The sequence below is a fragment of the Ursus americanus genome, chromosome 34, assembly GCF_024610735.1.
Source record: "Ursus americanus isolate L20-20 chromosome 34, mUrsAme1.1.p, whole genome shotgun sequence".
Taxonomy (NCBI): domain Eukaryota; kingdom Metazoa; phylum Chordata; class Mammalia; order Carnivora; family Ursidae; genus Ursus; species Ursus americanus.
In genome coordinates this window covers 17,452,760-17,465,671 of record NC_142160.1, presented here as the reverse complement: position 1 = coordinate 17,465,671, position 12,912 = coordinate 17,452,760, and the positions used below count along the sequence as shown (strand labels likewise).

The window sequence follows — 12,912 nt, the reverse complement described above, 5'->3', positions numbered from 1 at the left end:
TAAAAAGAGCTGTCTTCATGTAGGAAAAGAACTTGATAGACCACTTTCACTGTAGAAGACGAGGTCCCAATGGTTACAGTCTCCAAAGAGAGAAAGAGAATTAAATGGTCCCTCATAAGAAGTTAGTGGGAATTGGGGTGGAGTAGGGTGAAGGGCAAAGTAAACAGGTGGAGAGGAGGGGAGGGGGGGTCAACTAGATCAAGAAGAGAGTCAAGGTCAAGCAAACTGTCAGACGAGACTGGATGGCAAAGACGATCAGAGAAAGCCTGGCTAGATGATAGAAGTACTTTTAAAAATAATAAATATTTAAATTCAGTGAAGTAAGGTAAACTCAAATCTTCAAGACATTGGTGTTTGCTTCTCATGCCCTTTACCCCTGGAATGGTTGCAAATAAAGGAGGCGGAATGCTTTTATGTGGAGATGATCCAGAAAGTGAACCAGGTCTCTGGGAGCTAGAGTTAAACGTCAGAGATAACAAAGCAACAAAGCCTCTATACCTTCTAAAGTCACGGACTATAAGTCCCCAAAGAGACAGGGGTGTGAGTCTGGCACAGAACATGGGATAAGACTATAGAAAATTTCATGAACTCTCAAGGATTAGAGGGGATGCTAGCTTGAGTCCTGGTAACATTTGTTTTGTTAGCATGCGCACTATTGTGTTAGATTGCACACTGTGAAAACAACGCAGTTTTGTAAATATTTGGCTGAATGGTTCCATTTTTAGGCAGAGTGTGAGTTCACTAAATTGACTCCTCATTCGAACATCTCCATGAGGTCCATCCTCCAAATTTTAGACATAAGCCTGCGTACATATAAACTCGGAATAAAACCTATCTCCCCTATATAAAATAGTAGACATAAAGATAAAGCATCAGGGGAAAGTGTGGTCTGTGAACATAATTGCACCACATTAAGGAAGTGAAGTGGCAGCTCCTTAAGCCCATTGATTAAAATGCTTTTGTAAAGGGGTTGGCTTATGACGTAAAGATGGGAATAGCAAGAAGACAACTGACTTCTTTTTATTTATTTAAGATTTTGTTTATTTATTTGAGAGAAGGAGGGAGAGCACAAGCAGGAGGAGAGGCAGGCAGAGGGAGAAGCAGACTCCCTGACTTGGGACTTGATTCCAGGACCCCGGGATCATGACCTGAGCTGAAGGCAGACGCTTAACCGACTGAGCCACCCAGGTGTCCCATGACAACTGACTTCTAGCTCTAGTGTTTACTAATTTGCTTTTTAAGTAGCTGCCACCTCAGTCGCCTCCTAGATGAAGAAGACGGCTGCTTTCCAACCTGACTATTCTGTCCTCACGTGACTGACGGTGGGGAGTGCTCCAATTCTGGGGCATGTGGGGGTTTTCTGTTTCCCTTGTGCATTAGTGCATAATACTCAGACAGCTGGGAAGGGGATGGGTAAGTCTGATAGGCACCAGTGAGTTGGATTTTTCCCCAAAGATTTTATTTATTTTAGAGAGAGATCAAGCGAGAGCAGGAGGGGTAGAGGGAGAGGGAGAGAGAATCTCAAACCGACTCCTCGCTGAGCACCAGCCTGACTTAGGGCTTAATCCCCTGACTCTGAGACCACCACCTGAGTCGAAAGCAAGAGTCCAAATCTTCACCGACCGCGCCACGCAGATGCCCTGGGACCCGAGAGTTCTTGAGAGAAAAAAAGGTAGGGATCTTAACTAATGTTCCAAGTTATTTGGGTATCGCTGATGGACTGAGATGGCTGTTACTGAGGTAAACTGATGAAAAAAAAAAAAATCTCTTTTAGCCAAGAACTTGAGTGTGGTCTGGGGCCCAGCGACATCAGCATCACCTGGTAGTTCATTAGAAATATATAATCTCAGGCTCCGCTTCACACCTGCTGAATCAGGATCTTTGCAGGTGGGGGTGGGGGGGCAGCGGAGTGTGTTTTAAAAACCTCCCCCAGAGATTCACATGCATCTCAAGTTTGAGAGGCAATGTTAACAGACTGATTCGACTTTACATTTTTTTCTTGGTAAGGTGGGAGTAACCAGGGCTGAGTCAGCCTGGGGTTCCCTGTCAGGGAAAAAGATGTTTTCCAGGAATAACTGGGAAGAGGGTTCAAAATGTTTGTATACCAAAGAAATAGGATGTGATTTTGTTCTCTAAGCTGGTGAAATGAGATATATTTGATCATACTTTCATTCTCTGGCTCTCTTGGGTTAAAAATTCAGTCTTACAATTTCAACAACTTTAATCTCCAGTGCAATTATTTAAAAACCCAAATCTCAGTGCCCTGTGGCCATTTTTAGAAGTAATCAGGCTTCTGGCATAATAGTTGAGGCATGTTTAATCTTCTGAAAATGTGCATATTCTGGGTACTTGCAGACTTTTGCATTTTTTAATTTTAAAAAATTTTTAAAAAGTAATCTCTACACCCAACATAGGGCTCGACCTCATCACCCCAAGATCAAGAGTCCTATGCTCTACTGCCTGAGGCCAGCCAGGTGCTCCAGACTTCTGCATTTTTTGGAAAAGAAACAACTTCAGTGTAGACAGGGAAGACACAATACGGGTTTACTTGAACTAGTACAAATAGTATTTAAATGTTCCCATTTTTTAAATTTTATTTATTTATTTGAGATAGAGAGTGAGAGAGAGAGCATGAGCTGGGGGGCAGAGGGAGAAGCAGGCTCCCCTCTGAGCAGGGAGCCCAACTCGGGGCTCAATCCCAGGACCCTGGGATCATGACCTGAGACCTGAGCTGAAGGCAGACGCTTAAACAACTGAGCCACCCAGGCACCCCTCAAACATTCCTCTTGAAAACATTGTGACTACACAAAAAGGAATTGCCAACTAGGAAAAGGGGGAAATTATATTACTATTTTGGAAAACTGTATATTATTTTTCATTTTGGGGGAAATGCCTAAGCTAGCAGAATGTACTTCCTTAGCGCCCATTATCTGCCTAGTTTCAAGAAGACTTTGAGGCTACTACAAAACTTCATGCAATGTGGAAGATGAAAAGAGAGAAAGCTAGTAGAAAAAGGAACAAAAGAACACAAGATCTGGGGCGCCTGGCTGGGTTAGTCAGAAGAGCATTTGACTCTTGATTTTGGGGTTGTTCGAACCCCAGGTTGGGTAGAGATTACTAAAAAAAAAAATTTTTTTTTTTTGGTTGTTGTTTTTAGCAAGCCCTCTTTGTAATTTCAACTATTTTGCATTTTCCCATTGTAGTTTTATGGGACAGCAATTTTCACAAAATTCCCCCAGAGTCAAAACTTAAAAGTGACAGCTCCTTTTCTTCCCAGCAGAAGGATCTGCTGCAAGGGGGTCTTGTCAAAGGCATAGCAGGAGGACAGCGAGATGTGTGTGGTTCCATCTCCTCTGCAGCTCTTTGCCTTTAAAGTACATTTAATCAGTCAGTTCTTCACCCCTCCCCCACACTTAAGATGCTACATTAAAAAAATAATAATTTCTGTTTTGTTGAAATGCTAGTTGTACTGCCTGAAGAGACCTTTGAGTAATCTCGCCCCTGGTTATAAAAGTAAAACACGATCGGTGTAGGCAGACAATCCAAAACAACCAAGATCATATGGAAAACAAGAAAAGAAGATGACTTAACAATTTCACCAATCTCAACATACCGCTGTTTACAGCTGGTGCATCAACATTTTCTATATGAGTAAAATTTCACAAACATTATTTGTGATGGCTGCATGATATTCCATAGTATACAAATAGCATCACTTAAACATTTCCCTGTGGGGATATAGGTTAATCCCTATAAAATAAATTGCAACAAAATTAATGGTGCAAAATTCTCCCCTGAGATGAATTCTTAGGGAAGACTCTAGCCTCTTCTTTTTAGGCAATAAATAAGGTTGCCAGCTAGTGATACAGTGCCTTGTCCTCTCTAGCTAAGAAACATGTTTAAGAGAAGACGGATATTGCTTTTAAGCCAAGATTATTTCAGGTAAGTAGTGTTACAGACACGTACGTTGGAAAAATTGATCTATAGTTTCCTGAGATAAAGCAAAGCAATATTTGGTCAGAAAATTATAATTCCTTTTTTTTTTTTGCTTTGTCAGTATTAGATGCTTACATCTGCCTCTCTCTCTCTGCTTCTTTCCTTGCTTCCTCCCTCTCTCCCTATCCCCTCTCCTTTCACCATTTTTTCTTTTTCTCATCTGTGTGCTTCAATGTTGTGGATCCTTTCTGGAATGAATCTAGCTCAGCTGGGCCTGGACTACAGCTCTCCAGCTCCCTTCTTACTAAGCATTCATCCGCAGTAACAGTAAAAACACGCTGTCTGTGAAGGTGCTGACAGGGCTGGAAGTGGCTCAGATGGGAAAGCTTATTTCAATGCATTTTTTAAATGATGCCACAGTAATGAGATCTGTGACTTACAAGCAAAGCCTGGGTGTCTCGTGCACACAAAAGACCTGCTCCTTGTGGCAGGAAACAACTATTTGGATCACAGTAAGCATAATCAAAATACCTTCTTAGCAGTATTCTTTTAAAAATAGTCTCATGGGTCACGAATTTCGCTTCTCTGAATTTTTTGATAATTTTATAAAATCCTTTTTTAATATGACATTCTCAGCATGGTTCTTCAGTCTCAAGAAATGTTACTATAATAATACAACTATAGTTCTCAGATGCTTTATTTTCTGCTTAATGATATATGTGCATATCATGTGACTGTGCTGTAGATCATATGAATATATTATAGCTTAAAACTCAGAATTTGAATTTCATGGACCATGCTAAAATTCAATAAAACTACATTTGGATGCAAGGGGGAAAGAGCAACATGTGGCTTAAATTTTCCTTAAAATACACAGGGGATAGTTAAGGGGGAAAAGTGCTTGGGACAGAGTACATCTGGAGTTTTGCCAGACTCATACCATTTAAACAATGGTTTAAGACTGAATTGAAATCCCAAGCAGATCTCTTCAATCTCCCCCAAAGTGTATAAGGTAGCATTTCAGCTTTGACAGATAAAGTTAATGAAAATACTTTAAATGAGCAAAATGAAAACGTTGGACTTGAAGAAACTGTTTTGCCCTTTGGAATTCAAGGACTTCCCACCTCCACTTGAATCTGCACTCTGCCTTTTGACCTACAAAGAGGTTATCACTGGCTTTTGAAACCCTTTCTTTACTCTCCCATTTCCAATGCCACCCCCACCCTACTCTTACACCCCCACGCAGAATCGCATCCCCATAGTCTGCTTAACACTACCACCACTTCAAACCTTTGCCTCGTCATCCAAGCCAGAGTATGCCCCCAGACTATCTTTTTTGCCCATTCCATAGTTAGGTACAATGAAGAACGAGAATTCTTGTCCAGTGGTGGAAGCAAATCCCGCCACAATTTACCAAGATCTCTGTATAACTTTGTGGATATCAGAGATGGTAATTTTTGTCAGTGAATGGAATTTAAGGGAGAATTGGTGGTTTTGAGGATCAATTTTCCCCCCCTCCTAAGGCATTCTGTTTCCATACTCTTCTGGAGTCTTTCTGTACTAGTGCCAAGCAGGCAAATGTCACCTTTGAATCCCAGGAGGACATGTGTTGATCAGCCTTCCAACCGACCACCCCCCCCCCCCCCCCCGCCCATGCAAAGATGCTTGGAGTTCAGTGGTACCCCTGCCAGCTGACTGGCTCTGATTCCTCTGGATGCTACCAGCCCTCCTCCCTGACTGGACTAATGCCAGTCTACTTAAGGAGATAATTGACCACAAGCCAGCTTGACTGACAGGCTTCCTAAGTGCCAGATGCCAACTGTGCCGATCCTGGCCTTTGCAGGAAAGCCTGTTCTCCTAGAGACCACAGCTAAAATAGCTTTGTCCTCCCTCCGCCCTTAGCTCTTGTCTCAGCTTCCCAAGGAAATACAATCAAATGGGTGATTCCAAGTTGTTTTCCTCTTACCTTTATTGTAAAGATATCTACACTGAAATCTTTCTCTTCTCTCATTGCTTCTTCCCTTCTCACTCAGGGTCCTGTGCATTCAGATAAGTGGGATACAGGCTAAGCAAGCCCATTCTTTTCTATCATCCTGGAAAGCAAGAATGGAAGTTCATGTTCTCTCGCCTAGTATTTAGCATACCAGGAAGGATTTTATTAAACATTTGAACTGAGATGGTCATACATTTCTAAGTGTCTCTACTTGCATCTCATTTGTATCCAGAATTTACTTTCCCTCTATCTCAACCTGTCGCTAGTGAGAAAATACTGTGAGATCAGAGGAGATCACATACTCAGTTCAGAGGGTTACCACAATATTACCATCAGTTTATTATTCTGATTAGCTTTTGTAGTTCTCTGTATACTTTGATTATTACCAGGCCGATACTTTTTTTTTTTTAATGGCTTGACCTCTATTAACATGTTTAAAATAAGCACTGAATCTGGCTCCAACATCTTTGAATGGATGTTTTACAGCACATAGGTATGAAAATCTGATTCTGGTGATGAGCAGTGAGCCTCAGGCCCAGAGTCCTCCCAGTCCTGGTATCTCAGAGGTCTGCCAAGACTAATCCTGCCAGTTTCCTGGCTTGGGAATGGGGTGGTGGATGCTTAAGGGGATAAAGCCCCACACAATAGTCAGACGGGCGATCCCATTTTAGTTAAGAGGGGTCTTCAGGACGGTATTAGTGTCTGGGGCTTTAATTGGGACCTCTCTTGGGATCCGAGTTTGGGCAGAAAGCTCCCCCACCCTTGTTATTTGCATGAATGCCCAGGTTCTCCACTCTCAATGCCATGAATTGCTTCCTTTGGGTATCTGGATCTCCTCCTGGATAAAAATTTGGGTAGAATCATCTCTAAGTTCACTTGGCCTTCCTTTCTTCTTTTTCTCTTTCCTTCCAGTAAATACAAAACACCCTTGTTTTCCACACAGAGGTAGGAGGGGGTTTAAGGGACTTTGCTAAGAGGGTCCAGGAAAACTGTGAGGATCAATTGCTCATTTCTTGCTGCGGTGGCCCACAGGCTCCTTTCTTCTCGGGAGGGGCTATCACTAAGGCCAGCTCTCTATGTGCTAAAGGAAACTTTGGGCTGCACCCCTTTCCTGGAAGTGGGGCCCTGGGCACCGCTAAAAAGCACACCTTTTGGGCAGCTGGATCAGAAGGAAGGGGTGTTCTTTTGAACAAACCCCTGGGATCCAGTGCCCCCCTTCTTCCAGCCAATTGACTCGCCTAAACTAGGGGTCCTTTTACCCTAGGACTTCTAGGCACCCATTCAACCAGAGAAGGACAAAGAAGCCAGACTCTCAAGTCCCTCCAAATCTGTGACCCCCGTGTCAGTGTCCCCCCTTCTTTTCTCTCTTTCGACAGCATCAGACTAGTGAAGAGGAAAACCCGGCAGAAAACCTCAGCGAGTCTCAAGTTGAAAGAAAGGGAGACACTGGAGTTGTTTCAGCTCTCAAGGAGTTAGTGACCTAAACTGAGACCTTCCACGGAGAGACCAAAACTAAGCTGCACGCTGAGATGCAACTTGAAAATAAGGGATACGTGGAAACACCTATTTTAAGATATAACCAAAATTCCCCCGTCCCCTCCCTCCCCTCAGTGTCATTACTGTGTGCCGGTCATCTCGCTGGCCCTTTATTTTTTTCTGATGAAAGGTTAGAGGAGGCTGCCGTTCGGCCTGGCTGGGCAGAGGGAAGTCGGTTCAAGATGGAGCGCTGCGCGAGGTTGGAGAGCAGAGAGTGGGCCGTGGCTTCCCCGCTCCAGCCGGGTCCCCCGCACCGGGCCGGGCCGCCTCGCCAGCTCCCCGCGCAGCTCCGCAGCCGCCGCAGCCCGCAGGGTCCCTCCGGGAAGAGCGGACTGCGGGCCCGGGGCCTTTCGCCCACCCAGCGCTCTGAGGCTCCGGGCCCCAGGCTGACGCCGCCTCCCGAGGCCCTGCTCGCCGAGGACGCGCCCCGAGCGGGTGCGCAACAGGTCCCCCAGGCTTCGGTGGCGGGGCTCGCGTTCCTCGTCAGTGTCGGCCGCCGTGGCAGTGCCAGAGACCTGGCCTGGCACCAACTTCCCCGCCCGGGTCTGCCTTCCAGACTTAAGGGGGCGCCGCAGGCACCTACCCAAGGGTACGGAGTCCCCGGTGTGGCCCGCCCTCCAGGCCCTCAGGAAAGGGAAAGGGTGTTGGGTGGTGGTGATGGTGTATTGAAGCGAACCTCAAGTGGGGACAAAAAATTCCCTGTTGCGGGTTTTTGCTAATGCAGTCCCCTGCACTGAGGCAGGCTAGAGCCCAGGAAACCAGCGTAAGGACGGGTGGAATTCCAGGAGGTAATCGCGCCAACGGATAAAAGGAGCAATGGAGGAAGCTTGTCCCTGGTGGTGGTTCTCCTGTGAACTCACCCTTATGAAGCTTTGAAGTTAAGAAATAAAGGGGAGGGGGAGGATCTGTAAAGTCCCTTGACCGCCCCGTGAGCGCTCAGACTGCCGCCTCCTCTCCGGAGAAGCGAAACATCCCCACACCCGCAGCGGCATATCCAGAGAGAAGCTTTAATGGAGAACACCGCGTACAACACCGGCAGACATGAACTTGTCACAAAGTCACAACCCGAACGCGGCGCGGACACAAGCCCAAGATGAGTTAGAAGATGAGGCAAAGGGCAGCTGCCTCCTCCCTACCCGCCCCCCTTCGTTCCCAAAAGTTTGTTGCGAGTAAAGTGCTATTCCTGGGGCTCAGAAAGGGGGAAGGGGCAACAGCGGCAAGTTTCTTTCCCATTCACGAACTGAAACCGAAGAATTCGCCTGAGAGTCGTAGGCACCCAAACAGCACTGGGAATACCAAATCGACCGCGGCGCGCCAAAGTGACGGGGTCATCCTCTCGCATCTGTCCGGAGGCTGGAAGCCAACCGCCAAGAAACGCTCCTGGAAGCGCTAGGAGCAATACTGTCGGGTGATGTGGCGGGGTTTCTTGCGTTCATGATTAGAGGAACAAAATCCCATGATGCAAGTGATTTTTTTTTCCCCTTTAAAATTCCGAATGGAACGGAGCGTGGGAATTAACATTATTTTGGGGCTCCTTAACGGCCTTATCCGATTGATACACAAACGAATTGCAGGTAAAAAGCTGCCTTTATTGTCTCTCTTTGGTTGTGTTTCTCCGAACTTTACTTTTGGAATCTGGGGCTTTGCTCTTTAAGCCGCCGCCATTCTGTTTTGTGCAAACTAATTGCTTTAGCTGTTCCTTCTATCCTTCTCGACCCCCAGGTCAGAGCAAGAAATTGAACTGTTTCCCAAGATCCTTCGTGGAGTCCCTGCTGCCGCCCCCCGCCCCAGAGCGACTTTATTCATGACACCGTGTCCTCGCCCGTTTAACTGACCAGCAAGATAATGATATGAAAATGCTCTCTCTTTTCCTTCTTAATAAAACGAGATTTCCTTAGTGAATAGCACTTTTGTCTTGGATGTTCACGAGAGGCCGCTGCCCGAGGTGAGAAACTTGGTGGCTGAGGTCTGTTTTAAGCGTCATTCTCTGTTGGATTTCTCCCCGGGAGGTTTAGCTCCGCCAGCTTCTGCTCCCAGGAATGAGGGTCTAAATCCATTTCCAATTTGCCAGCGAATGAGGCTTCCCAAACTCCTTCGCTCCCTCCCCCCCCATAACTTATTGACTTACAATATTAATTACAATAGAAACTCTTACCTGAAAATTGCCTTTCATTAATCTGATTGTACAACATGGTATAAACACAGACACCAAAAGTGTTATATTTATTCAGACCACTGGAGAATCCGCTTTCGGGTTTGTCTGTTCAAAGACCTTCCTTTGCCGCAAAGGCTCAGGCTCGCCAGATCTGCCCAGCCCCAGGGCGCCTTCTCCTCCCGGGCTGACCAGGGCCGGGAGTCCCTGCACGCATTCGTCTCCCCCGCCCGCCGTGTCCCCTAGGAGTGCACCAGCACCGAGTGTAGGGAGCTGCCCTTGCTCTCGGCCGCACTCGGGGCGGTGGGCTCCAGAAGGGAGGCGGCAGGCGAGGCCGCAGCAGCAGGGCACACGGTGGACGGCGCAGGTGGCTGCTGCGCGGCCGCGGGGACAGTGAGCGTCGGAGGCAGCGCGGCCACGGGCGGCAGCGAGGGGGTGGGCTTGATGGGCACCGGCACCGCAGGCAGGCTCTGACTTGCCGAGTGGCACAAGGCCTTGACCGGCACCCCGAAGGCCCCGTACTCAGGGCCCACAGGGACTCCCGCCGCGGCTGCGGCGGCGGCCGCCGCTGCCACCGAATCCATGACGCCCACGTGCGGCCACACCGAGCTGACGACGTTACCTAGCTGGCCCGGCACGGGGTAACCCAGGTGGTGCATGACGGACGCCAAGGGCAGCCCGCCCGCCTGCAGCACGCCCTTGTAGTCCCGGCTGATGATGTTCTCGATAGCGAACGGGTGCTTGAAGCCCGACGTGGATGCCGCTGCTGCTGCTGCGGCGGCGGCCGCTGAGCCCAACCCGTAGGGCGGGAACTGCGACAGGCGCCCCACGCTGCCCACGGCCGCCGCCGCCGCTGCCGCCGCCGCCGCCGCCACCGCTGCCGCCTCCTGCATCTTGCCCGGGTGGGACGGCGGCTGAGGCTGCGACTGCTGGGGCGGCTGCTGCGGGGGCTGCGACGAGAGGTGCGGCGGCGGCTGCGGGGCGGGAGGAGGCTGCTGATGGAAATAATGCACCATGTGCGGCGGCGGCGGGGGCGGCGGCGGCTGGGGTGGGTGGTGGTGGTGGTGGTGGTGGTGCGCGGCCGCATGGTGGTGGTGGTGGTGGTGGTGCGGGTGGTGCGGGTGGTGGGGGTGAAGGTGCCCTCCGGGCCCGGCGCCCGATGCACCCTTGGTGCTTCCCGCGTGCAGGTGAGTGTGCTCCGCGCGCAGCACCTTGAAGCGCTTTCGGCGCCGCAGGAAGCTGCCGTTTTCGAACATGTCGCCGCAGTCGGGATGCAGAGCCCAGAAGCTGCCCTTGCCGGGCTGGTCCGGACGCCGCGGGATCTTGATGAAGCAGTCGTTGAAGGAGAGGTTGTGGCGCAGGCTGTTCTGCCAACGCTGCGTGTGCTCGCGGTAGTAGGGGAAGCGCTCCATGATGAACTTGTAGATGTCGCTCAGCGGCAGCATCTTCTCGGCCGAGTGCTGGATGGCCATGGCGGTCAGCGAGATGTACGAGTAGGGCGGTTTTTGGTCGCTGTAAGAGCTCTTCCCCGGCCGCGGCATCGCCCCCGGCGCCTCCACCGCCCTCTGGCCCCTACTGGACGGCAGTGTCGCTCCGCACCCGGTTGCCGGGCCTGGCTGTCTCCACTAAGCCCCACTCCGCCCGCCCAGCCCCGCCACCCTGCCCTCTCTGTCCCCAGACCCTCTCGCCGTCTCTCTCCGGCCTTCTGCCAGCTGCTCGGGGGGCTCCGCGCCTGCTGCCCTCTCGGGCCAGCTCAGCTCTCCGCTGCTCGCAACTTCTGGCCCGACGGTGGCCGACCCGCGCGCAGAGTGGCGGGAGGGGCGAGCCAGCTTCCCCGCCACACCCTCCCGGCAGCTTCCCCCAGGTGGTCAGAGACCGAGTGCTGGAGCTGGCGTTGGAGACCTCGGCAGGGCCCTGTTCCCTTCCGGCGTCCTCTTTGCTTTTTCTCGGTCCGAGGGAAGCTCAGGACCAGCGGGCTGGGAAGGACAGGACAGGCGGGACTCTGGCCCTTTAAATCCGAGTTGGCTCTCGAGTTCCCGGAGGCCGGGGCGGCGAGACTTGCAGCGCCGGGAGGCTGCCCCCTGGTCGGGCACCTAGCCAGCCCGCCCCGGAGTTGTGGTTTTCCTGGAGGCGAGCGGCGAGGTAAGAAGGAAGCTCAGCTCCTGGCAGCCCGCGTCTCCCTGTTCTCTGGCCGCTCGCAGGGGAGCCGGGGAGAGAGCTGTAGGCAGTCGCTGGGGGCGAAAAGTTTGGTTTCTGCAGCAGCGGCGCGGGCGGGCTCCGCGGCGGGGCGGGGCGCTGGACGCGGGGCGCACGCTGCGGGCCCGAGGGGGCGGCTGCGAAGGCCGGGAGGATGCGAGGCTAGCCTGGGCCGGCTCAGCGGTCCGCGCCGCAGCTGCCGCCGCTCTCCCGGGCCCGTCTCGAGCTGGAGAGGCGGCGGCGGCGGCTGTGGCAGCGACGCGCTCTCCTGGCTGCGTTTTGTAATGGTCCCCGAGACGCCGGAGACCCCCGCAGCTCGCGCTTCGAGACTATCACATGACCGAGGCTGAGGGACTCCGCCGCCGCCGCGTCTCTCGCTGAAGAAGGGGCACCAAGGCGCCGCGCCTCGCCCCCGCCCCCTCCTCCGCCACAGTTCGGGCGCCCCCACCCCCAGCACTCACCGCCCGCCAGGAGGGGCGGGGAGCGCAGGCAGTTCGCGGGGAGGGGCCCAGCGCCGGGTGCGGTCCCCGCGGCTGCACCCCACCCGGGTCGCGACGCCCGGCAGAGGGGGACAGGACACCAATTTCTTTCTCCTCTCATGCATCTCCCGCCTGTCCCCGCCCTTTCACTTTCCTGTTTCCCACCTACCTGCTCTGAACTAATCGCTCCTTACGCTACCTTTTTCCTGGACTAGTCACTCTGGGCCACGTTCGGGGCACCGTGGCCTCAAGGCCTCTTCTCTGCAAGAAATCCCAATGCCCAGAGGGTTGGAGGGAAAAGCTAATGAGGAGAAGAGCCAAGGGCATTTTCGTCAAATGCCAGCTTCATCACGATTTTCTTGCGCACCAACTGTATGTCTGGCCCGGTGATCCGCTCCAGGTATAGGGAGGCAGGAGACGGCTCTTTGCATTCCACGACCGCGGCCTGGAGGGGGAGAGAGACAGTAGTCAGGACATTAGGATAGATAGTAAGGGCTTGGTGGATCGAGGCTCCACCGCGCTTCTTAGGAGCGGGTAGATGGGGCAGAGTGAGGCATTCCTTTGGGGTGGTGACGTCTGAGCTGGAGCCAGAAGTTGGGAGCTCACAGGTCCCCTCACCT

The 12,912-nt window shown here is 51.4% G+C and overlaps 1 protein-coding gene across 1 annotated transcript; it reads right to left on the bottom strand.

The window, feature by feature from the left end:
* Positions 1-9,750: 9,750 nt before the first annotated feature.
* FOXB2 (forkhead box B2) lies at positions 9,751-11,489 on the bottom strand. The gene has a single exon (XM_045781016.2). It carries the CDS (start codon positions 11,156-11,158, stop codon positions 9,860-9,862), a length of 1,299 nt encoding a protein of 432 aa, XP_045636972.2. The 5' UTR covers positions 11,159-11,489; the 3' UTR covers positions 9,751-9,859.
* Between the last annotated feature and the right edge of the window lie 1,423 nt (positions 11,490-12,912).